At 54.8% G+C, this 24,676-nt stretch overlaps 5 protein-coding genes across 5 annotated transcripts; 3 read left to right on the top strand and 2 right to left on the bottom strand.

Moving 5' to 3' along the window:
• Positions 1-755: 755 nt before the first annotated feature.
• Avh1b-22 (avirulence protein 1b) lies at positions 756-1,148 on the top strand (the record flags this gene model as incomplete). Its single annotated transcript, XM_009533555.1, has 1 exon — positions 756-1,148. One exon carries the CDS (start codon positions 756-758, stop codon positions 1,146-1,148), a length of 393 nt encoding a protein of 130 aa, XP_009531850.1.
• A 937-nt stretch (positions 1,149-2,085) lies between these two features.
• PHYSODRAFT_250699 (hypothetical protein) lies at positions 2,086-4,677 on the bottom strand (the record flags this gene model as incomplete). Its single annotated transcript, XM_009533554.1, has 6 exons — positions 2,086-2,273; positions 2,298-2,776; positions 2,878-3,315; positions 3,336-3,601; positions 3,707-4,348; positions 4,435-4,677. The coding sequence occupies 6 exons, from the start codon at positions 4,675-4,677 to the stop codon at positions 2,086-2,088; spliced, it is 2,256 nt and encodes a 751-aa protein (XP_009531849.1).
• Positions 4,678-5,446: 769 nt separating this feature from the next.
• On the bottom strand, positions 5,447-6,208 carry PHYSODRAFT_286792 (hypothetical protein; the record flags this gene model as incomplete). Its single annotated transcript, XM_009533553.1, has 2 exons — positions 6,076-6,208; positions 5,447-6,004 (listed from the first exon to the last, which is right to left on the bottom strand). A coding segment is annotated over exon 2 (191 nt), but the record flags the coding sequence as incomplete, so codon positions are not given.
• A 1,158-nt stretch (positions 6,209-7,366) lies between these two features.
• Positions 7,367-10,808, top strand: PHYSODRAFT_336038 (hypothetical protein; the record flags this gene model as incomplete). The annotated part of the gene is made up of 5 exons (XM_009533552.1): positions 7,367-7,459; positions 9,410-9,727; positions 9,869-10,387; positions 10,438-10,612; positions 10,687-10,808. 5 exons carry the CDS (start codon positions 7,367-7,369, stop codon positions 10,806-10,808), a joined length of 1,227 nt encoding a protein of 408 aa, XP_009531847.1.
• A 2,071-nt stretch (positions 10,809-12,879) lies between these two features.
• PHYSODRAFT_336037 (hypothetical protein) lies at positions 12,880-18,098 on the top strand (the record flags this gene model as incomplete). Its single annotated transcript, XM_009533551.1, has 10 exons — positions 12,880-13,359; positions 13,598-13,819; positions 13,896-14,630; positions 14,682-14,744; positions 14,827-14,859; positions 14,942-15,112; positions 15,188-15,388; positions 15,476-16,171; positions 16,225-16,961; positions 17,072-18,098. 10 exons carry the CDS (start codon positions 12,880-12,882, stop codon positions 18,096-18,098), a joined length of 4,365 nt encoding a protein of 1,454 aa, XP_009531846.1.
• Positions 18,099-24,676: the final 6,578 nt, after the last annotated feature.

Here is a 24,676-nt window from a genome sequence, read left to right as displayed (position 1 = left end):
CAGTGTGTCTGACAGCATCTGTGGCAAATGCATAGTTTGGCCACACTCGTACAGGCGGAGACTCAGGCAGCACCGCAGCTAGGTCACCATGCCAGCGTGGAGCTACGTACGGGTACGTGTGCTACAGCCTGTAGCCTACAGGTATAACGGTACTGCACACGCTCATTTGTTGGCCTCCCTTCGCAAGCAATTCGCTCAGTTTACATTCAGTTATTGTTTATGCACGGTTTTACTGGCCTTGGTTCTAACTTTTATGAGGTCTTACGTAGGAGCAAGACTCCTACGTAGGACCTCAAATCGGAGGGCGTTTTGGGAGAAAGGCACAATAGCAATGGCATACGTGGGAGGAGGCAGGCAAGTTATTGAGAAAAATATATGAGTTTGGATCTATTACTACTGCGTCCATTTAGGGGGTTGAGGCGCCAACAATGGCGACCATTTAGAGAATAAAGAGGTTTTTGATCAGTTATAGAACACCTATAGTGAAATCGATATAATCCCGTTTGCAGTCGAGGAATCCTAACCAGATAGGGAACACATGGTCAGTTAGAGGGGTTCATTTAGGGAGGTGTCACTGTATTAATAAATCTAGGAATACTAGTGCAACAATTATTAAATAGTAAGCATGTGGATATCCTGGGAAACGCTGCCGTAAGCAATCCTTTGCTGTATCGACGCGAACAAACCTCGAGCTAGACCACATCATTCTACAATTTACCTGGCAACCTACAAGCCCTTCATAAGTTTCAACAAGAATGCGTCTCACCTACATCTTTGCCGTCGTCATTGCCGCTACTCTCCAAGCCAGTGGAACTGCGCTCATCACCACCAGGACCTTAAACCACGCCGCGATCTCCAACGTGGCGTCGGCTGACATCGTTCACTCTATTGATGCCATCGAAGGAAATGGCGGCCGGATGCTGCGCAAAGCGAAGGAAGACCCTGCGTTCGAGGAAGACAATGAAGAGCGAGCAGGAGGAGCCTTTACCAAATGGCTGAAGCACAAGCTCGAGTACTTGAAGGTGTCAGCTAAGAAGCGTATTCCTCGCACGTACGAGAACGAACTTCACCGCAATTTCAGGAATGCGGATTTCAACGGGCGGTTTAAGAGAAACCAGGCCGCTAACATCCGTGCTTCGATAAACTGAGCTATGCTTAAACGGTGGCTACACTGTATCTTCACCACACATCCGCTGCCACTAGTATGGTATTTCTTTTACGAAAATACCGACTGATTACAGATTATTTCGTGGCTTTTGAAGCTTACGTTAATACATGATCCTACTGCAACGTTTTACTTGGGTATTTGATAAATGTAGCGATGCCGTTGCCACGCATTATGGGCTTCATGAGTAGCGACTTTATGGTATCTATATGTGTACATGTAGATATTGATTTACCCTTAGCAAAGTTAGAACTCAAGTTCAGTTCGTCACACCTTGATCGGGAGCTTACACGTGTGCGCGGGTATGTGAGGAAGCGTAGCTTAGTTTAAATTAGAGTTAATTATACTCGGGCCTCCAAGTATAGATTAATCTAAAGAAACGATCCAAATAATGTTTTTGGGTTAAAATGAGAACTGCTATTTTTGTTTTTTATGTTTCTGACTTCCTCTAAATGTAATATTCTAAGATAGGAATCTGCCAACGGCTGATTGGCAGAATTCCAATGCTATGCATGTCGCTCATTGACTAAAAGATGCTACTCTCAGCCAATAGGAATCCTAAGTCTCTAGTCGTGGTGGTCGTAAATGTATGTAGCCTTTGGTGTGTCTATACCAAGGTCGAGAAAGTCTTTCGAACCTCTAACAGACGTCGTATCTGTTAGAGTTACAAGTGACTGTTGCCACTTGTGCGTGTAACCCTGTTACACAAAACCGTACAGACCCGACTTTCTTGCGAACGAGGACGACGGGGAAGCCCCAGCGTGCTCAATCACCCCAGCTGATAGCATAGCGTCCACGTTATTGTCAACCATGGCGTCCTCCGTCTGCGCCTGTCGTCTTCGTCTCATCATAATGAGAGCAGCATCCCCAGTGTCAATGTTATGCTCAACATTGAGTGTCGTAGCAGGTAGACACTCGTCCTATGCGTTGGCTAGGTCGCGATAGGCTCGTAGTAGTCGTAGGATAAGGGTACGGGCATCTGGTTCCTCAGCACCGATGTCCACATCATGTTCGTCGTCCGACGGCGTGTTCGTGTCGCCCAACTCGTTCAACCACGCCTGCACCCGCTCAGGTTGTAGCTCACCATGCATCGTCAAGAGCTCAATGTCTTGATCAATAGGTATCCACACACCTAACTCCTTCCTGCTAGGTAGCTTGATGCGACCGCCGTACGGGTTGATCACGGGGACCAGAGCCTTGCCCTTCTCCACCTTGGTCACCGCCGCCGCTAACAGCACCACTCCATTGTTCACAGTAGGTAGAAACACGCCTTCTTCGTCATCCGGCGCTGCAATCGCCACTTCCACCGTCTGGACGGCGCGTCTCTGCACGTTCGTGGCACTGACCGACCTCACGGCCGCCACTGCTGAGTCATCCTCCGCTTCCGTCGTTCGGAACGGAATAATCACGTCACGGCCACGCTCAGCGTACCGTACCTCACCACGATCAAAGTCCATAGTCGCCCCACGTCCACCTAGGAAATCAGCACCTACGAGGAACACACTCGTAAATCCCTCGATGATGCATGCCTCGATCGTCACCTTCTGGCCGTACACGTTCGCCATCTCAAACGTCCACACACCGGGCACGCCAACAAGAAGCCGCCAATCCCTTCAACATACGCCACGGGAGCGTCAACTCGCTTCCGGTCGCCACGAGCCATCCAGTCGGTGCCTGCCACCGAATAGCGCGCCCCGCTGTCAATCTTCTACTGCTGCGTCGTGCCGTCGACGATCATCTCGGCCGTGGGCAGCCCGTCACCGGCTGTCACGTCCGCATCGCCGCCGCCATCTGCCTCCTCGTCCACAGTGGCGCTGTCGTGCCACACCAGGTTCACGCGGGCTCGTTCGTCAACTCGCATTTCGTCACCGGCAGCACGCTGCTGTCGTCGTGCTTCCAGCGCGTCACGCACTTCGTCGGCTTGCCGCCGTCGCCGTAATACTCGCTCGGCCTCAAGTTCCGCCACTACCCGCGCAACTTCGTCATCGTCACGCTTGTCCTTGGTCTTCTCATGCGCCCGCTGCACCCGCAGCTGTTTCGCTGCGCGCTTGGACCGCTTCACGGCCTTGCGCACCTTCGCCACGTTGCCCAGCTTCACCATCGCCTCGTCCGTGAGCTCCATGCCGAGCTCGAGCGGCGAGGTCTCCATACTCGTCATCTCCGTCGTCACGTGGCTGCCGTGCCGCCTTCCTCAGCCAGTCCCACTTCATCCGTGGGCTCGCCGCCTTCCTCAGAGATTGGCACCTCGTCGGTGTGCGCAGGTGCTGGGCTCGGTGCCGTCACCGGGCTCTCGTCAGCCGTGGTCATCTCTGTCGTCGCCCTCTTCGTCACCATCGTCATATCCACCGTCGAGTGGTCCGTCACGGCGCCGCTGACTTGGTCGTCACCACCGTCATCTGCACGTAGCGCAGGGTGGCCATGGCCGGCCTCACCGTGCTAACGTATCGCTCCGCCCGTCCACTCTCACGACCCGCGAGCTCATCATTCAATTGAGCAGCGACAGCTCTTCTCACTGCTGCCACGCTCCCATCATTCGACAACCTTGCCCTTGTCGGTGGCCACCGTCGCCGGCACCGTCGACGTGTCCGTCATGCACGCCGTATCACCATCGTCGACGACAGCTGGGAAGTCCGTCGTATCCATCTGGACCCACCAGCGGGCCGCGTTGTCCTGCAGCTTGTTTCCCAGAATGTAGTAGAGCTCCTGGTCCGTCCAGCCGCCTCGTCCAGATAGCCTTGCTCCCTCCAGCGCCAAGTCCACGCGTGCAATCCACGTGGTCACGGACGTCTGCGGTGTAGGCAGGAACGTCGGCAGGTCCCAGTCGCGTATGGTTCGGCGTCTGTTGCGATGGAAGTCACCGTCGCCTGGGCGCGTCATGAGTTGTCGTCGTCCGCGTCGCCCACCACCGTCGTTACCGTCGGAGTCATCGTCGCTGCTGGAACTCGACGAGTCATCATCGTCGCTGCTGTCACCGCCGTCGTCACCATCATCGGTCGACTGGAACACCACCTGCCGGCGCGTGGCAGCTGGCTGATCTTGCTGCGGTGCTGCTGGTGCCTGCGATGTACTCGTTGAAGCTGACGGGTTCGTCACAGGCGCTGGCGGCTGCTGCGCTGCGTGTCGGAGTCCGTGGGCGCCCGGGTCGTCACCGTCGTGCTCAGCTGGTCCAGCCGAGCGTCCATTCTGGTCACCATCGTCACCATCTGCTGCAACGCGGCCGTCAGAGCCGTCAGCGGAACCATTGCTGCGCGGTCCGCGCTGGTACTGACGGGTTCCTGCGTCTCACTCGGGGCGTCGTCGCCGCCGCGTTCGTCGTGCCCGTCGCTCGGGGAGGCTTCACGCACTGGCTCGCTCTCCTCCGTTTCTTCGTCCTCGGCTTCGTTCTCAGGCCTTCCTGGATTGGACTCTACAGCTGGCGCCGGAACCGTCGTCTGGGTCTGGCCCGCCGGCTGATTCCGGGTCACACGCTTCGCCGACTGCACGACGACTTGCACGAACTTGGCCCTCGCCATGGCAGCGTCCTCCGGCGTTCTCGTGAGTCGTGGGCTGCGTCTACGTCGATGACTAGGCCCCTGTATGACCACCATGCAACGTGTTTAGCTCCACACGCTCGGGGTTGGTCGTGACCATGCTGATGCGGTCTGAAGTCCGTCTGGTCGACAGTGTCAAAACGCCTGACACTGCGCCGGTGCGTGTCCGACTGACAGCGACACCTATTTTATTTAGGCAAACTAGTCGCGGTATCTGCTACCGTCTAGCTACAATACACGTCTTCTCGCTGTGCACGACTTGGGCTCCGTTTGTCACGCCGTCTCTAGCCCTCGGGTGTACGCCCACTCGCACCTACCCTACTCGTCGCAGCCGTCGAGAGACTCGGAAGCCGTATGCTCCCTATCCGTCGCCTTCGCCGTCGTCCACCGCGTGTAGTCGTCCACCGAGGTCTCTCGTGACTCTGCGCCACGCCCCGCTTGCCGTTCGTTCGTTCGTTCGTTCGTTGTGCCCGCTCCCGAGCACGCGTTGTCTGAGTCGTCCGGCTGTTCGTTAGCCGCCCGATTCGTGAGTCCTCTGGCTGCTTGCGCCAAAGACCTCCAATTCTTGAGTGAGCAGGGCTCACGGGTTCGAAGGGAGTCGGGGTCCAGTGCCACCGATCCTGCCGCCCATGCGGTCCGCTGGATACGCGTTCCACTCCGCCACGAACTACAACACCATCAGTTGGCGTCTCGACGGCGCCCGTCGTCTCATTCACCGTCGCGACGCCGGCCTCCTTACAGCTCCTTGAGCCTCTCCATGTCCGCACGCTCGAGAAACACCAGTACATCCAGTCCGTCAGCTCCTCCGGCAGCTTCCGCAATGACCACCATACCGTCCAGGAATGGGACCTTGGCGATCCCAGCGTAGCACGGACGAGTGCCGTTGAACTGGGCGTCGTACAGCCCCAAGTTGGCCCACGACGTGACATGAGCTCAGGGCCGAGGATGTACTTGGTGCTAACCACGACGCGTGAGAGGTGCTCCTATTCAGCAATAAACTCAATAGCGTCGCGCAAAAGCTCGTTGTCGAGCTCCAAAATGGACGCACGAATTTGACGAGCGAGTTGGATCAGAGTGACGGGATTGATCTCAGCGTCTTCGCCTTCTGTCTCACGCTGCAGTTCCTCTTTGCTGTAGGTCGACAAGGCGCTGAAGACGCAGTTGCCTGCGTAGTTCATGGGCAACGGTGGGTCGAGTCGCCTTCGAGCATTCACACCCGTCGTGATGCGAACGGCTTGGCCGTGGCCTCAAGCTCGTGAAATCAGCACGACGAAGAGCGCCGTAATGATATCGATTGTGCTGACGAAAGGTGAGTCTGTTCTGGATTTTGGAGCTTTAGTATCTACAAGTGCCTTGAGCTTGACCCTGTTCTGTCTGGAGATGTGGAAGGCGTGCTGTGTGGTGGCTGGTAGTTGGGAGATTGAGATCATCTCTCCACTTGGAGAAGACACGATCTTTACTGCTCGATGTGGTCGTTTGTTTTTGAATTGAGGATCATTATTGTCACTTAGCTATCAGCTGGGTCTTCAGATACCAAACCTCGTCATCTGAAGAATGGGGTCCTACACTTTGTAGCTCGATGTGGTCGTTGCGATCCTCGCCCCGTTCCGGAGAGTAAACGCCGGTCATGATTAATCACAAGTCTGTCTTGCCTGGTTACTCAATTATAGCGTCATCCCCATGCCCTCATGAAGGTGAAGAGACCTTCCCCGTCTATCAGAGTATGGTTCACATGCCAGCGTGATTCTGATGGTCACACCACCGTCCGCCAGAGAGGTACAGCGGATTGCAATCGACTCCCTCTTCTCCAACTTCGAAGACATGAAACTCCACTCAAGAGACTGCATGACTTCGTCCGAGGTTAGTGAGTTCTGTGGCTGGTGCTCGAAGCGGAGACCTGCTGCGCATTGTCGTCGAGCTTCAGGGGTCTGCAACACACTCACACGACCAGTGCATGCAGGTTTCCGACGAGAAATCGGTAGTCTTCATTTACCAACTCTTGAAAATAGACCTCCAGCTTCTGGAGATTAAAAGCCCCAGTACAATCCACAGGCGCCGGGAACACGTAGATCACAGCGAAGCCATAGCTCAGCAAGACAGCGTCCATGGGCGACAATGGCACCAACCGATCCATGTTCTCTGTATTTTATCCAGAGTCCATGGGTGAAGGCCACTGAGGTGCCATTATTCTCACCACAAATACCTGCTAGATATGGGTTTGAGCGCTGCTGGTGTTTATAGCTAAAATACCTGCTATACTGGAGAGCCTGCGATCTAATCAAATTTATGCTGCTATGTTGACCCATCCGGTTGAGATTAACGCGAAAGGGTTAAGTCAAATTACCTATTATTTTGCATACCCTTTAATCAAGTATATATACCTGTGATAGATTATCTGCAACTCAAGCGACATCCATCGGATTTTGTTTTCGCTCCAACAACATGCCGACGGGATCCCATCTTCAACGGTGACGACTTATTAGTTAGGCATTAAGACGAAAGTATCGGCCACTGGCACCTACATGATTAGCTATGGCCTGTGGCAAGAGCCATTATGTCCGGTATCATTAGTGAAGACCCAGAGGTCATGCGACTCAGGCCTCGTGCGCAGGCAGCTAGCACCGGAGCCGTGAGGTGATGCCGTCTCTCGAGAACGCGTTCCAGTAAGTTGATGGAGCTCGGTACTCCGTTCAACTCGACAGGAATCATCAAGAATCGCGGCTACATCTACGTAGACGAGATCGACATCCTTACGATCGTCGGGGTCGGCTAGCTTGCTACAATCCCCAACTTCCCGTGTGTTATGTTGTAAATCAGTTTCTTCTTACTAACAGCGGTGCAAATTCTGGGCAGATGCTGCGGCTGCGAAGCAGGCTCAGAAGATGCCCTTGGGTCGTACGGGTCTTACTACCGAAGTATAACCAAATTAGTTTTTGTACTTTCCTATTCAGTATCAAACGGCCTTTATTCGTGCACTTGATCGGTCGGCTAGAATCGGTATTTCCATCAAGCGAAGCGAGGTGGAAATTAAGTTTTCCTGCACAAGAGGAGAAAGCCACGTTGCCACAACTGGAGCTCAGTCATGATTCGCGCTCAGCTGCATCAAGTTCAGCGACCTGCTGATGCTGGAGAGCCCCATGGCTATGATTAGGATAGACTGTCCGATAAGCGATTTTCATCCGGGGGTACGAGGAACCTTCGGTTCTAAAGGCCCAGCGGTTTTGCTCCGCCACATCGCACAGAGTAGTTATAGATAGGTAGTCGTTCTTGATCGTCTCGGCCGGCCAGTCGCGCTTTCACCTGCTCGGACACAAGAGGCATTCCGACGGCCAAGACACCAGCGCTGCGGCTCGACCAATCGCCCGCGCTTCGATTCGATACCCACCACACCACTCCCTAGGCTGCCTCATCTCGGCTCATTACATGACCCTCACCGAGGCTCGCCTCATTAATCAAGAACGACCACCTTTGCCCCCAACGTGCGTTCGTATCGCAGGAAGGAAAGCACAGATTCCATCTTACTCAGTTAGCGATCTCCTTACTGCATGATCACCATTAACGTTGGCCAGCTGCTCGAATTCATGTTGAGCAGGTTGTGTTTTCTTATGCACGATGATATGGTGGGTAAGATAATCAGTAAGCGTTGGTTTGAGTGATATTTTAGTTTTTTTCGGCTACTGTCAGGTAGTTAAATAAGCTATGTATGTGCAACGGGCTTTCTGAAAAACAAAATACAGTCATTTACCGACCCTAGCCTACGTGAAGCCCTAGTACCGCAGCAGTGCGTCCGGTAATCAACACCTCTAGCTCTGTGAATAATTGGTCGTTTCGCTTGTGGCTAAAGGGAGAGACTATGTTGCTCCTTGGTCCTATTATTTCAAATTGCACTTAAAAATGTCAGAACTGAAGTACTTCAAAAATGCACTACCAGCTCAAACCTCTAGTGAATTCAAGAACGGCCACTATTCGTATAAATCTGTTAATTCAACTAATAGTGGTTACCCTCAGCCAATACCATATCTCTACTCCTTTCTGCAATTGGCACGTAGAAACAAGATGCCGCAGTACACTAACTTGTATACCCAAGAGCGACGTAAAATCCAGAGCTGTTTGGGCAGAGCACGGCCTTGTCAGGAGCAGCAGGAGTGTTCTCCGGATTGTATATCCAGAGTCCATCCAGGCATGCCAATGGCGGTCCTAATACACGAAAAATAAATATCTTGACCAATCAGATTTATGACGTAGGGAAAAAAGCTGATTCTTACCTCCGACAATATATATCCGGCCGGGTTGTGATATTATGCTCGTATGTCGACCCATCCAGTGAAGATTGCGATAAAATGCCTAGGAAATGTTCTTCTCTGTCAGATCAAATAAAATACTGTCAAAATCGATTTATCTGCCCAGGATGTCGGGGAAATAAATATTACCCGTGGCAAATGATAAATCTATCCCGCTCGAGCAACATCACGGATGCGTCAAGTTCTCCCTGCCTCCGCATTAGATCGGCCTAGACTCTGCATCACCGACTCCTCCTTGTATAGCTCAAGCTCATGCACATGTAGCTAAAGACCTTCGGATTCGTGAAGCGCTTGTTAGAGTGATAATTGACTCCCGTCTAGTCTTGAGGAGGCTCTTGGAGATCGCATGAAGAAGTTTGCTCCGCACAACTCTGTGGCGGAAACGAACTGACATCTACGACTGTTGCTTGCAGTGCGAGTCCGAGGCACGAAACACGGCTCGACGCGTGCTGCGCTTCGATACAGCCCCAGCACGTCGCCTCTTGGAGTTGGAGGACGGACCTCGTGAAGAAAGCGCTTCTGGCGCCACGAACCGTAGCCGAACTACAGCAACTCAACGGATCGACCAGCTGGAAACTGGATTGACGGATTTAAGGCAAGAATTTGCGGTAGCTCATGATAGTCTACGGGTTGAAGTCACCGCTGAATTGACGAACCTGAACAGCAGTATCGGTGCAGAAATGACCGAGATTAAAGGGCATCTGTCGAATCTGGTGCAAGCGCTGCACAACGTCAACGACGCTGAACCAGATTCAGGCGGCTGCAGCAACGGCTATAGATAGCTACAGATAGCTGCGGAAGCTCGGGCCCAAGCTCAGGTTACCCAACAGAGTGCCCCAGCTACAGCGTCAACTGCGCCAATTACGACCCAGCCCCAAGCCGTATCTGCCCAAGTCCAGCGGGCTGAGACTCCGGCGATCGCTGACGTGAACATGATGACTCCGGCCGAGGCAGGAAGGACGTTTGCGTCCACACGTGGAGATGGACGTCCACCATTACGCAAGATGGACGTCAGTCCGCCAACATTTGATGGATTAATTGACGGAATCAAGCTCAACTCGTTTCTCTTTCAATTCGAGTCCTACTTCCAGCAGAAGGGCTACCGTTTAGATCGAGATGATCATTGGCTTCCTGGAGAATTGAACCAGTGCGTTCGGAAGAATGCTGCGGTTTGGTACGAGCGCTACATGACGGATGATACGACGATCAAGTTGTGGAGCGTTATGAAGGTTGCGATGATCCGAGGGTTTCGCGAGCCAAATTTCCAGGCTAAAGTGCGCAACCAGCTGCTGCAATTGAAGCAGACTGGAGCGTACCACGGCTACGTGAATAAATTTCGTGAACTACAACGAGTAGTGGGCCTTGATGAACTGACGGCGATCAACGTGTTCGTGAATGGACTGGCCAACACGCAAATGAAGATTGCAACCAACGCAAGCAGCCGATTACTCTGACCGCTGCGGTACAAGAAGGATTCCTCGAGTGCGAGCTGCAGGAAAAACCAGCAACGACCAGCCAGCGCGGCAATGACCATGTCGGCTTTGGGAAAAAGCAACAAGGAGTGAAACAAAAGCGGAACAACGAGAAAACTGATCAGCGTGGTGTGAAAAGGCTCGGTGGATTTCGCCTCCGAACCCAGGTCCAGCTGACCCGTATCAATCCAGGATGCTGACCCGTATCAATCAAGCAGACTTCAAGTGCGTCATGGCCGCGATGGACCTGGATCACCAACTGTCGGACACGAGCCGTGCGATGAAGGAAGCTGAGCCCGAGGTCTGGGCGGAGCTCCGCTCAGACTCTGGGCTTGAGTGAAGTTTGTCTGAGACCTGAGATGTCTGGTGTTGGGTATCCCAAGTCTGAGCTGAGTCCAGGAAGCAGTGAGAAGTTACGCAGAGTTTGAGCTGAGCCTCGAGTGTGATGACCGGAGTCCCCGCTCAGGTCGAGGAGCTGAGCGGATCCGGGTGGAGTTTGAGCTCAACCTCCCCAGTGGTTGTGGGGCCGTCGTCCAAGATGCCGAGATGAGTCGAGGAGCAGGCGTCCGAGCGAGGTCGTGCCGAGCCCGTCTTTTACTGTGATCATGTAACTTTCACCCAAGTCGACAAGCTGGGCAAGGATCGAAGGTCTGAGCGAAGTGACGTGGAGTCCGAGCCCGGCCTCGAATGCGATGTTTGAAGTCTTTGCTCAACTCGAGAAGCCGAGCAGAGTGTTGCGGACCTGAGCGGAGTGGCATGGGTCTGAGCGGAGTTGTCGGAGTCCTGTTGAAGTGCTGGGTGGAGAGTCGCTGAGCTTAAGTCCGGACAGTGGTACTGACGGCGAAGTTGGTGGCACCGGCGAGTACACTCATCCGGTGAATCAGCCATGAGCCAGCCTACATTGGGTGCGACCGCCCAAGATCGCGGACACTTCAAGCGGATCTCAACGGCCTCCAGCGGCTCAAAGACGACGCCCGCCGACGTGGAGCCGCCGCATTGGCCAAGACCGGGGGATATTACGCCCCCACTTAGTGAGTCCTAGTTTGTGCATGTGTAAACATTTAAACAGAGTTCGTTTTGCCCCGAAGGACGTAAGGGGTAGAAGTCTTTGGCCAGAAGGTGTCTTGGCGACCATTCACACAAATTCAAGCTAACATATCAACGTTGTCAGAGTGCTTCGGTGCGACGGCAGTACGGTTATTTCATACTAACCGAGCGCCGCAGCTACGCAGCGGTGAATTTTTGGTTGGTTAGCGCTTCGCTCGCTATGCTCGCTGCGCTATTGAAACAGGATGCCTACGCTTCGCTACGGCAGTGGCGGACCCGTTCCGCTCGCCTCGTCGGCTCGCTGCACTACTCTCAATGTTGAGTTACTATAGAGAGACCGGGGCGGGTCCTGCGGCCCCGCAATATCGTACGAGGGGGTCGCCTTCGGCAACGGAGCCGCCTTCGCTGCGCTCGGCAGCTAATCGGAATTAGTAGGAATCGTACTTAGTGAATAAGCGTGACGATTTTGTGACGGACGGACAGCGCGTCTTTCTGATTGATTTCTAGGATTACTGTTACATCTTAGGGTGTATTTCATATTTTCGGGTGGAAGGTGACCCATTCTGAGATTTAGGCAGGGTAATTGTATTGTGTGCTTGGGGACATTGGCGTGCCCCGGTGCATTGTGTGATTATTAGTATCGGTTCATTGTGGACCTGGTGCGCGAGTAGTCCCAGGGTGTGTGTGAGTGCCTTGGATTCGGCCTAGGCTCAAACCGAGTCACTAACTCCAGACCGGGTCGTTGCTTGACTCGAAGAGAAGAAAGGACGAGCCTCGCCCAGGCTCAGAGAAATAAAGGCGAACTCGGCCCAGACCCAGGCCGACCGGGAAAGAAGGGGTGTTGTGGTTCTGAGCCGGAACCAAAGAGAGGAAGTGGAGGCTATTGTGTGTGGTGTTGTGTTCCTTAAGGAAAACCCGGGGCATTTCGGGCTGTGGACACGTGCGGACTGGGACTCGTCAAGTGGGGAGCGAGTTTCGTCTGGGAAACCTCCGGAGACCTTCAAAATCGACAGCAGCTGGTGTGGCCGACGCGAGTCTGGGCCCACAGCGTAGCCGTGATCAAAAGAAGCGCCAAGGGCATCGCAGAGTGAGGAACACACGCCTCGCCCGACCCGAGGCGGAGCTGAGCCAAGCGTTCAAGCGGCTAAGCCTAGCGAAGCGGAGTGGGAGTGTTCGCTCTGTGGAAGGGGCTGAGCGGAACTATTGCAGCGCTAAGCAGGGCTGAGCCAAGTGGTGCAAGGGCTGAGCGAAGACCAAGGTCGAGCGGTCTAGCTACCTGAGCCTTCAAAAAGCACGGGCGATTCGTCACACGTGGTGCGCGTGCCTGGATCAGGGATAAGACTTTGGACGGACAAGCTACAGTCATGTCGACTGCTGCTGATTCGAAGGAAACCAAGACTGGAGTTGAGAAGAGCGAGTCTTCGCTTCGGCGAAGTTTGAGAGTGGCTGGATTGCCAGCCGTGGTGCCGACGGAGACTGGGACGTCCAGGGCGAGAAGATCGACTGCGGGAGCCCGGACACCCAGTGCTGAGGGAGAAGCTGCATCGTCAGGCGAGACTACGCCAAGCGCTGAGCCGGAGGTGCCACTAACGACGGAAACCGCTGTGCCACCACCAAGTTCGCCCGAGAAGAAGAATGAGGATGAACAAGGTGGTGGAGCGGGTACTCAGCCAAGTGCTCGTGTTGGTGAAAGTCCAAGCCTGGGAGAGCCTGCTGTGAGTCGAGCGTTGACGCCGCGCAGGACTTCTGAGGCTGCGACTGCAACTTCTCAGCCGCAAGGTGTTAACCCGAAGCCAACTGCTGCGGATCTCCGCAGTGGCCAAGCCGAGGGTGGTGCACTGAGCGTGCTTGGAAGCCGAGATGCAGCTGCGAGCTCATGGTGCTGCTGGGACTGGGACGGGCCCGGTCCAGTTCAGCTTTACTCCGGGAGCTGGATACTTCGGAGCGTCAAGTGGTGGCGGAGCCTGGTCAAGTTCACTCTAGCCGGACCGACGCCCCTACCAGAGGCTGAGAGGAGTCCCCGAAGGAGTCGAGGCTGACGGCCGAGCCTTGGCCCAACAGTCTGAGCTGTCGGAAGTTTAGATGCTCGCGTACGGCCGAACCCAGTTCGAGATGTGGATGTCTGTGCCTGCTGGAGTCGTGCACCTGGTGGATGGGGCCTATTCACCATGTCATGGAGGCTACGATCTCTGGGGTTTCATCCGAGTGGCTGGAGCTACGGCCAGAAACTTGGTGTCTGTGACTCGGTCGCCCGCTGCGAGATGGCTGAACGTGTTCCATGCTGAACGTCGACGGATTCCTGCCGTCTCTGACCTGAATGAAGGCAGTACGCGTGGCGCTGAGACTGATGCCGCCCATTGCATGCGTCGCTTTGTTGCAGACGATGCTGCATGAAGCTGGCTATGAGTTCCTGAACCAAGTCCCAGTGTGGCACACGCTGTCTGAAGTTGCTGGAGTCCCGGACTCGCAGATCCGGTTTGAGATCGAGCGCATCGCCCGATTCCTCGGAGCTGAGCCCAGTGCCTGGAAGGCTGCGGTCGGGTCAACCCCATACTACTTGAGGCCGACCTCAGACTCTCAGCTGATGGCCGCTCAAGCTGCCGAGACTCAAGTTGGATTCCCTCTGGACCAGGATGGAGACGCGATCATGGATGAGGACACTCAGCTGTTCCTGGGGCCCGAAGTCGTGATGCGCCTTCAGCTCACTGGTCTCAGACCTCGAAGTCCGACCTCAAGTGTCGAAGGCGAGCCTTCTCGAAAGCGTGCATTGCTGACGAGGTCTTCTGGTAGTGGCTCGATCCCGAGCTACCACGAGTCTGGCGAAGCTCCTGCTGAGACTGCGCTCGGATTCCGTAATGACCGAGTGCGAAGCATGGTTGGTGCAAGCTCTGGTTCCGACATGTCTTTGATGGTCACGGATGAAGGGGGAAACCTGTTTGGAATAAGTTCCTCTGGTTCCTCTCTGATGTCTATGACTGACTACATGGTTGGGACTGGGACGCACATGCCCATGTCGACGGCGACGGTGATGCGAGGCTCAGCTACGACGATGTCCCGCAGCTCATTCCCGGGAATGAAGATCTCAGTCACACCTCAGCTTACTCAGGCTGGTCCCGTACCGGCCAGAGCTGAGCAGAGGCCATATTGACCTGAGCATCCAGCCCAGATACCGCTGCCAGGCAGTCCTGAGTCCAAGCGTTCAGCCCCGAAGCAAGCTGAGACCCGACAAGTGCGGTCCTCGGGATTCCGGTTCACGCATCCATCAGTTATCGGCTCCTCCGGAACGACGACTTCTGATGACTTGCCCTCAGTCGAGCGAGACTACCGGCGAGCCCTTCAGCAGAGTGAAGCTACAGCCTGGGCACGCCTTGATGCACAGCAGAACCAACGCCGAGCTCTTGAAGCTCGATTGAGTGCAGCTCTGAGGCGGAGCAAGCCCGGCTGCAGGAGGAGTACCGGAAACTTCAGGCGACCAACGTTCGGATGTCCGAAGCCCAACAACAGGCCAAGACGGAGCAGCAGAAGCAGCTTGAAGCCTTGGAGAAGCTGGCCCAGCGCCGCGCTGCCGAAGAAGCTGAGAAGCCCAAGGCGGACGAGGTTTGAGCTCAGCAACTGCTCCAAGTCCAAAAGGCGCTCCAAGAGGCTGAGGTAAGGGTTATGCAAGTTGAACAGCGGAAGGCACAGGAAGAACGAGCTGTCGAGTTCAAGACTGAGCACGAGCGGGAACTACTGAGGCTGAAAGAGAAGCATGCGCAGGCAGAAGCAGAGCACCAGTGGGTCATGCAGGAGCAGGAGGAGAAGACTTGCCAGCTCCTTGCAGCCCAGGAGCAGCCCGGTCTATATCCTGGCCCCGTCTCCTCGACTGCTGGACGTGTGCCATTGCCAGCGGATCCCCCGGTCCCTGCACCTGTCGTGTCGGCTCGATCGCCGACCGATCCGGTCCTAGCGCAGTTTGCCTAGCTCACGAGCGTGATGCAGCAGCTGCTCCAAGCCAACCAAAACAAGTCTGAGGTGACTGGTATGAGCCACAGTGCTGGCAAGATCCAAGGTTCGGCCAAGCGTGCTGAGACCAAGTCTAAGTCTCGCGCATCAAGCGCGACGTCTGGCGCGAAGGGCAAGGCTCGGGCGACCAAGCCTGGCAGGCCCGGAGACTCGGACGGGGACGACTCTGGCTCGGACGACTCAAGCTCAAGTGATTCGTCGCAAGATGAGCTCGAAGGACAGTTTGGTGCTGTGGCGCAGCCTAAGGGGACTGATACCAGTTCTGGAACCCGCGTGGTCGCTCAAGCGATGATTCCCCATGATGCTTTGGAGAAGTTCGACCAGAAGGGACCGCTGGAGGACCGAGTCAACTGGTGGGAGAGGTTCATGCACTACGCTACGATGGCCCCCTGGGACGAGAAGACCCGGGTGGTCCAGTTACGCATGAGACTCACTGGTTCCCTCAAGGATTGGCGCACTCAGCTAACGGATGACGTTCGATCGGACTGGAAGAAGTTGTCTCACGTCTTCAAGAAGGAATGGTGCCGCACGCTGAGCTCCAAGGCCGAGCGGTACTACTCGATGGAGATGAAGGACTCCGATACACCTCGGATGTTCTTCTACCGTCTGAACCATGTCACCAAGAAGGCTGGAATCCCGTATCGGGGACCGACCGTCGATCGCGAGGCTCATATCCGACGTTTTATCAAGCCTTTCACTGACTCAAGGCTGAGGACTACTCTTCGGGAAAGCGTTTTGATACTTTGGATGAATTGGAGAAAACCCTGAAGAGGATTGAGGATCTCCGCCAAGACGAGAGCTATGAGCAGAAGCGGCGCCCAGCGCAAGGACTTCAGTTTGGACGTTTCAAACCTCCACAGCCTCGAGCTGAGGGACGTGCGTTCAAGGCGGAAGGTGTGGAAGTTGACCCAAGTCTGGGACGACATGCACACTTCCAGGATGACTACGACCTGAAGTACGAGGCTGATTCTGCAGAAGATGTGGACCGCTCGGCTGAGCGAACCGTGTCTTCTCCTGTCCCCGCGCCAGCTCCTGCTGCTGCAAGCTCAGCTCAGGCTGAGCCCAGTCGCTCTACCTCCCTGACCAATGAAGAAATTTTCCGAGTCGCTGAGAAATTGGCCTGGAAGCCGAACGCTCAGTGCTATGACCGTGGAGGAGACCAGCACCCAGAGCAGAAATGTGACGAATGTGGCAGTCGTAACCACCCGACTGACAAGTGCTGGAGCCGACTTATCTGTGGGCGATGCCACGATGAGGGTCACCCGACCCAATTCTGTAGGCGTCAGACGTGTTCCAAGTGTGGCGAATACCATCGCCGTGGTTTGTGCGATATGTGGTCGGCGCTCAAGGCGGTACGCGAGGCAATCCGTACTGGAGGTTCGGTCGAGGGCCTCGCTCCTGAGGTAATCCAAGCTCTGTTGGATAACCCGGAGCTCCGAGAGAAGTCGTTAAACCACTAGGCTCGCTGGTTGGGAGACCAGTGCGTGACGAGCCTAAGTCCCAAGCGCTCTGTGCCTTTGCATATGTGGGCCCAGCCCTTCCATGTTGGCGCAGAGATAACCCCGAATGTGCAACTTCTTATCATGAAGCTGGTGTTTATACTTTCGATCCTGACCTCAACACGCTGGACCCGGAGGATGAGATGGAGAACCATCTCGAGTTTGCTCTGACTCCGGGCGAGAAGTATGGTTGGTGGAGTGAACACACGCTGCCTGGCGAGATGCGGAAGATGGCGATGGTGCACGGAGCAATCTTTCATCACCGAACGCAGATACTACTGGATACTGGAACTACGACAAGCATTTTGGGCTTGGATCTTGCACGCAGATTGAAGCTCAAGCTACGCCGTGGTTTCAGACTCAGAGTAACTGGGATGGGAGATGCTCCGACCTACATTACCGCCCAAGCTAAGATCAAGCTGACGCTGGGAGTGCGCGTGGTGTACGTTATGGATGTCTGGGTTGGCAACATCGGTGAAGGAGTTGATTGTCTTCTCGGAATGGACTTTATGGTGGCAGCTGGAGTACGGCTCTGTGCTCGTCAAGGTATTGTGAGGCTGCCGGACGAAGAATCTCTGTTGTTGGTTGGAGGACCTGAAATCGACCATGTCGGGCTGGAAGGCAGCGTCTGGTTGAATGAGACTGCCTACCTTTACCCTGGACAATCTGTGATAGTCCCGGTCAAATATCACCAAACTGACCCAGAGAAGGTGATTCCCTGGGCCGGGTGCGGTGATCAGTGGGTTACACAGTTCATCTATGGACCTGGGCGGAGGCCGAAGGCTGTCAAAGTGGTCAACATCTCAGAGCGAGAAGTCATGATCCGCCAGCACACTGTGGTTGCTTGCCTTGTGGAGAAGGGTTACCTGCCCAACGGGAAGCGGTTCGCGCGACCTTACTCGTGGAAATACAGCGAATGGGCTCAACTCATCTACGAAGCCGAGCCCTCTCCAGATTTTCTGAGGCAAGAAGAGGAAGCGGCTCGGCTAGCTGAGCTCAACGCCCCACCCGCTGTGGAGAGGCCAGTCTACAAGCGACCTATGAAGCTGCTGCTGCTGAAGCAGTTGAGGCGAGGCGGGTGAACGCCTTGATCGTCCAGGTGTATAGCGCACTATGCCGGACCGAATCGGTTCGGAGTACCAGAGATATCCGCTGCAATCCGGTAGTCCTCGGAACACAGGATGTGAACCAGAGGCCGGGAGGATCGCTTGGACTTGGCGTGTGTCCTTGTGTCAACCCCTATAGGTATCGATTACCTTTGGCGGACCGGACTTCACCGAGTGAGTTGTTGTAAATACAGAATCGAGTCTGCTGGGTGTGTTCCTGAAACAAACTACACCGAATGAACAGAAGGTCAGACCGAATCGAAGGGACCACAGTCAGATCCACAATTCAATATAACCAACACACAGAAATACAATGCCGAGCTAAACGTCACAAAATATACAGCCACCACTTATTCTTAAGACCCTTGGGTGGGGGGTCTATACGCCAGTCAACTTACGAGCCGTCACCCAAGGCACTGGTCAACCCTGGATGCACACTCACTTACGCGCACCACCCTCACAGAGTGAGGGAACAATACAAAATATAAGTCAATCCTATCACACAGTAGTCAATCAATTCAGTCTGGGGGGTGACTACCTCTACCGCCTAAGACACACAGGATGGAATATGAAATGGATGCCCGGATAGAGCACGCAAATTGGAAATAAAACTCTCACAGATCACTCAAGGGCGATACACCCCAGTCCCTGCCGGCTTTGCCTTGGTACCTTTGAGTCCCCATTACACCAGTGCTCGCAACACCAGTGAGGCCTTGAAGCGTCCTCCGTTTTAAGATCGCACGAAGGCGGATCCCACGTATAAGCTCTTGAAGATGTCAATGTCAGGGGGAATTCCCAGCCCGAAGAAAGACGCCCGCGTGTTATCGGCAAATTGGTTTCTGTTCGATCTTACGTTTGGCTAGCTATCTGCTCTACTTCACTGACTTCTAATAAAGGTTTCACTATGCTTGACTTGTCTTGGATATGCTTCGGCATTGTGCACGGGACTTCGATCTTCTTGCACTGAGCTTGGGTATGCTTGACTTGGCTTGGTTATCGGGGAACTTGTCGACGTCAACGTTCCTTCGGCAACACTCATCATCTGGCGACAGAGGTACGTGGGTACAGCGACTCATCAAATCCGCACTGGACCTCTGCGTCTAATCACGTGAGCCATTTTGTGTCGCTTGACGTTCTTGGTCGATTCGGTCCTGGATTGCTGCTACACACACAGCAGTACTGGACATGTTGTTGGTGCGGTCACGATCCAGTATGGGCACCAGGGGTCAGACCGAATTGATCATCCGGTCCGGCCTCATTCGGTACGGCACCTTAGCATCCGGTGCGTCGCTACCGGGTGCACCACGATCCAGTCCGGTAAACAGTGTACTTTGTCCAGCGAGGTCTTGTGCGCATGGGGGCATGGTGAACTTGGGGGTAGGTCCGATGTCTTGACGGAGCCAATGCAGGCAGAGCCAGGATACGTTCACTGGCTGCACTTGCGCGCCTTAGGCTTATCCTGCGGTCAGGGAAGTCGGCGGACGGACAGGATGTGTTACTCCACACCGAATATGAGCGCTCATCCGGTGGGCACATCTCCGATCCTGTGAGCCCATGCTTACTGCAAGCACCGGGTCCCGCCAAATCCACCTTGCGCATCCACTATCCACATGTCACACTCCACGTCACTGGATTCCTGTTCACTGCGACCAGTCACAGTCAGGCGAAGGGTCGTCCCATCCCAGCGGTCAGACATGGGTGCGGATAAAAATCCTTTCCCACATCGTGTCACAGTCTGATGACCCGAAGGAAGACCGAGCCAACATGAAGCAGCGGAGAGCTGAGGCGTATGCCGCCAATACCGTAGATGGCCCGGACACATCTGGGACGTCCTGCCTCATGGAAGCCGCCGCTGCCACGATCGCCTCACCCGGATGATGTGCAGTCAGGGACGAGTCAAGGAAGCACATCGGAAAGAGCTGACACTCAGTCTGCGACTGAGCCAAGTTCCTCGGAGTCAAGCCCAGCTCGAACCTCTCCTGCTGGAGGTGGTGTGAATGCCCAAGAAGCTCAGAACGAGCTGGAGCGAGTGTTCAGGGCTGAGCCGACCGACTTCGTGTCTGATCCAATTGCTCGTCTTCAGGAAACGTATGCTCGTTGTCTCGGAGTTGAGATCAGTGAGGACGCCGATGAAGCTACGGTGTACTTCCATGAAGGCACGAATTGCTGAATGACCTCCGGGACCAGCTCGCCGCTCTTCCGGAGTTGAAGGATCTCAGTCCAGATGCGGACCTCTCAACGGCTAACGTGGGAGAACCAGGCGTTACGACTCCAGAAATGGACGCTCAAGTGCGGTCGATTCTGGAAAGACATCATGCCAGTTTTCTCGGGGACGGGAATGCAGTACCAGCCCCTGCCCGTGGAGTTGTCTGTGACTTGGATATTGGGGACGCGAAGCCCATAGCTCAGAGGAATCGGCAAGTTCCGACACACTTGCTCGACAAGGTATTTGCTCTGATCAAGAAGCTGCTGGAGACTGGGCTCATCGAGTATTCACATTCAGATTGGGCTTCGCCAATTGTCATTGGGATGAAGAAGAACGTGTGGACATCAGGCTGTGCTTCGACTATCGACTAACTGATCAAGCTCTCACACTACCCTCTGCCCTTGATTGACGATCTGTTGGTCGGGTTTGAGAAAGCGATGTGGTTCCTGAGCTTGGACATGGCCAGCGGATTCTGGGCAGTGCCGATGCCACTCCGAGCCATGCTGATCTCAGCCTTCATCTGTCCGCTGGGACACTTCCAGTGGAAGCGCATGCCGTTTGGTCACAAGAACGCCCCACTGATCTACCAGCAGATGCTCGATAATTGTCTGTGGGGTTTCGTGCGACTTCCGCCCTGCGAGGAGGCCCGAGTTGGTCCGGACGTGCTGGAATTCCTAGGCATCGAGGTGAACGACTCCGCTAAGGAGGAAGAAATCCCTCCTCTGTCTGAGGAGACTACCGTGTTCCGGCGAAACATTCCGGCCCCGCCTCAGCTGAGTCCTGTTCTGGGACGAAGCTCCTACATCAATGAAATCGCATATGGAGCAGAGACTTGGGACCAGATGTGCGAAGTCTTGGACCGGTTGCTTTATCGACTGAGGTACTGGGGAATTTCGGTGAGCTTGCTCAAGAGTGAGTTTGGCAAGAAGTCTATCTCCTACCTCTCGCATGAGATTGGAGCTGAGGGGATCCGAGCTAAGCCGAAGAGTCAAGGACTTGCCGTTCCCGTCGACGTTGAAAGGAGTGCAGTCATTCCTGGGGAGTCTTAACTACTACAACAAGTTTATTGAGGACCTCCCGGCTGTAGCGTCTGTGCTCTACGAGTTGACGGATGAGCAGATCCAAGCTGGACGTGATCTCGGCCGAGCTATGGAGGCGTTTGAAATCCTGAAGCAGAAGATTGTCTCTACCCCGCTGCTCAGACACCCGGACAGGGAGAAGCCGTTCGTGATTATTCTACACGCTAATCCCTGGGCAGTCTGTGCGGTGCTGGGCCAAGCGTACGATGGAGTCATTTTCCCGGTGCGATACACTGCATGATCAGGAGCTCAGATACCACCCGGCTGATAAGGAGGTTGCAGCGTTGCTCCGAGTTCTCAGAGTCTTCTACTCGATGCTGAGTGGTTGCAAGCTGCTGAAGGTCTACACGGTTCTGAAATGGTTGTTCAAGTATCGGTCTCTAGAGGGACGCTGTGAGCAGTGGGCTGCACGTCTGTCGCCCTGGCCTTTGGAAGTTCACAAGGTCGAACGCGATGAAGATGGTTTGGCCGCGATCATGGGAGCTGGGATCACCCCCCGTGAACAGTTGGACAAGATCGCAGAGAACCTCATCCCAGACAAGGGACGAGTTGTCCGAGCCCCACCGATCAGCTTGGAGATGCTGGAGGTGGACTACGAGGGATGGCTGCTCAGCTTTGATGGAGCTGCCAAACTCTCGGATCACTCTGGTGCTTCTGGCTGCATTCTGTGTCCTGGGATGTGGTTGAAGCTCGAGGATCCACTTCGAAGGCATTACGGTGAACGAAGCCGAGTACCATGGACTGGTCGAGGGAGTTCGCATGGCGAAAGCTCGTGGCATCTAAGACCTCGTGGTGGTCGGTGACTCTCGGCTTGTCATTCAGCAAGCTCAGGGCTTGATCCAGTGCCTGAGCCCAGGGCTGCAAGTGCTGTTGGCTGAGTTTGAGACGCTTCGCCCAGAGTTCCAACGATTGCGCTTGGTACATGTGAAGCGAGAATATAACGCAGTTGCGGACTACCTCACGTCGAAGACGCTGGTGATTCAAGGTCCTGTCACCATTGAGGATCCGGTTGAACTGGTTCAGCTCAAACAACTGAATCGGATCCCGGAGAAGCTGATCAAGGTGAATGAACCTGAGCCTGCTGAACCTGAGACAGAGCAGCCTGACACTCAAGCTGATGTGGAAGTGGTGGCTGAGCCAACTCCGCTGGAGGATGCTGCCAAGCCCCTGCTGCCCAGCGCTATGATCTTCGTGGTGACTAGGAACCAAGCTCGGGTCAGGGACGCTGAAACCACAACAGCCAGGGACGACTCCGATCAAAGTGTCGATCCCGACCAGAATGTTGAGCTCCCCGCTGAGCAAGCTCCAGTGCACTCACCTGAAGCGGCAACTCCTGCTGCGTCAATCGCTGAACGATGGAGACGCATCCTAGTTCTGCAGGGGGCTGAGCCCTGGACGAAGAAGCTCAAGGATTATCTGAACGGAGACTTGGGGAATCTTTCAGCTACTGAGGCTGAAGATGTGGTCAAGGTGGTGGACCAATTCACCCTTGATTCGAGAGGAGTCCTGTACTATCTGAGTCGGGCTACTCCGGGGAGGCCCAGGGACGAAGCTGGGAATCTGAGATTGGTTGTGCCAACGGCGCTGAGAGATGACTTGCTTCAGTTCAGCCATGAGGAGTTCCAAGGTGGTCATCAAGGGATCACTAGGACCTTCGAACGACTGCGCAGGTAGTACTACTAGTTGAGGATGTACACCGAGGTGGAACGCTATGTGAAGGAGTGTGTGGATTGTGTCACTGCCAAGGGAGCTCCGCCCAACCCTGGGCCGTCGCCGGGAAACATTTTGGCGACTAAGCCCTTTGAGGTGGTCTCTATGGATTTCGTTACGCATCTACCCAAGTCCGACCGTGGAAATGTGTTCCTGGTCCTATTCCAGTGTGCATTCTCAGGCTTCATCATGTGCAAGCCGATGAGTCTGACCACAGCCCAAGATGTCGCTGAGGCCTACATGGAGTGTGTGTTCCAGAGGTTTGGTGCGAGCTCTCTGCTCCGCCCTGACCGTGATCCATGTTTCATGAGTGAGGTGTTCGCCAGGTTCCGCGAGATGCTGGGGAGCCGGCAGCGTGCGACTCTGGCGTATAGACCTCAGGCAAATTGTCAGCAAGAGCGCTCAGTGCAAACAGTGGTCAGAGCTATCCGAGCGTACGTCGCTGAGCCAGATCAGACGACCTGGTAGAGAAGTTGATGTGGGCTCTGAACACGTCCTTCGACGCCACCCGTCTAGACACGCCGTTCTACCTGGTTCATGGCTGGGACCCTCACAGCACTGTTTCGGCCATGCTGGGACCATCTCCGACGGGTTTGGATCAGAGGACTGCCTATGAGTGGCATCGCAAGACTCAGCGCGAGTACGAGTACGCTTAGGCCTGGGCTAAGGATTTTCAAGCTGAGCCCAAGGTAAAACGCTCAGCTGCTTAGACAAAAATCTGGGCTGAGCTGTCTGAGAGACTCAAGAAGGGTTTCAAAGTTGGTGATGCTGTGTGGCTATACCTAGCTCGAGTGCAACCTGGGTTCACGAAGAAGTTCGCTCACCTCTGGCACGGTCTGTTCCGGATTCTGGAGACCTCAGATGACTTCCGATGCAAGCTGAAGATCGAAGGGACTGGGTACAAGTTGTATCCTTGCGTCCACATAAGTCGACTCAAGCCGCGTGCCCTGTTCCCTGAACGACCTACAGTTGAGGTTGAAGTTGCTGAGGATGATGATCTGGACGCAGCTCTGTTGTATGAAGATGCTGAAGAACCCGATGAAGCTCAGAATGTGTACGAAGTGGAGGTCATTCAGGATGTGCGCTGGGTTAAGCGGACCCGGACTTCACGGAGAGTCCGGGAGTACTTGGTCAAGTGGAAGGGGTACCCTGACACTGAGTGGCTTCCCATGTCTCAGCTAAGTTATGGAGCTTTGCTGTACGAGTTCAACAAGAGCGCCAAGGCGAAAGCACGATTCCAAGCAATGCAAGCTGGGGATGAGCCTCCTGAGCCCGATGCTCAGTAGAGGCACCTCAGCTGTGAACCTGTGTATGTCGCTGCGACGTTCTATGTGTGAACCCTTTGTATTATGTGAATTTACGACTACCCTACGTGATGTGGAGAATGACTTGGAGTTTATCGTGGAGAACAGTGGATGAGCGCGAGGTGACCGCGCGCCGAGGACCTGAGATCAATGAGGAAGGAGACGAGAAGTATCAAAACGAGTGGTGAATTAGAAACAATCATGAACGCTCGTTGCCTATGCTTCCTCAGTCTCCTCGTCTTGCACGGCTTCCAG

The sequence above is a fragment of the Phytophthora sojae genome, assembly GCF_000149755.1.
Source record: "Phytophthora sojae unplaced genomic scaffold PHYSOscaffold_7, whole genome shotgun sequence".
Lineage (NCBI taxonomy): Eukaryota > Oomycota > Peronosporomycetes > Peronosporales > Peronosporaceae > Phytophthora > Phytophthora sojae.
This window is presented reverse-complemented; position numbering and strand designations above follow the sequence as displayed.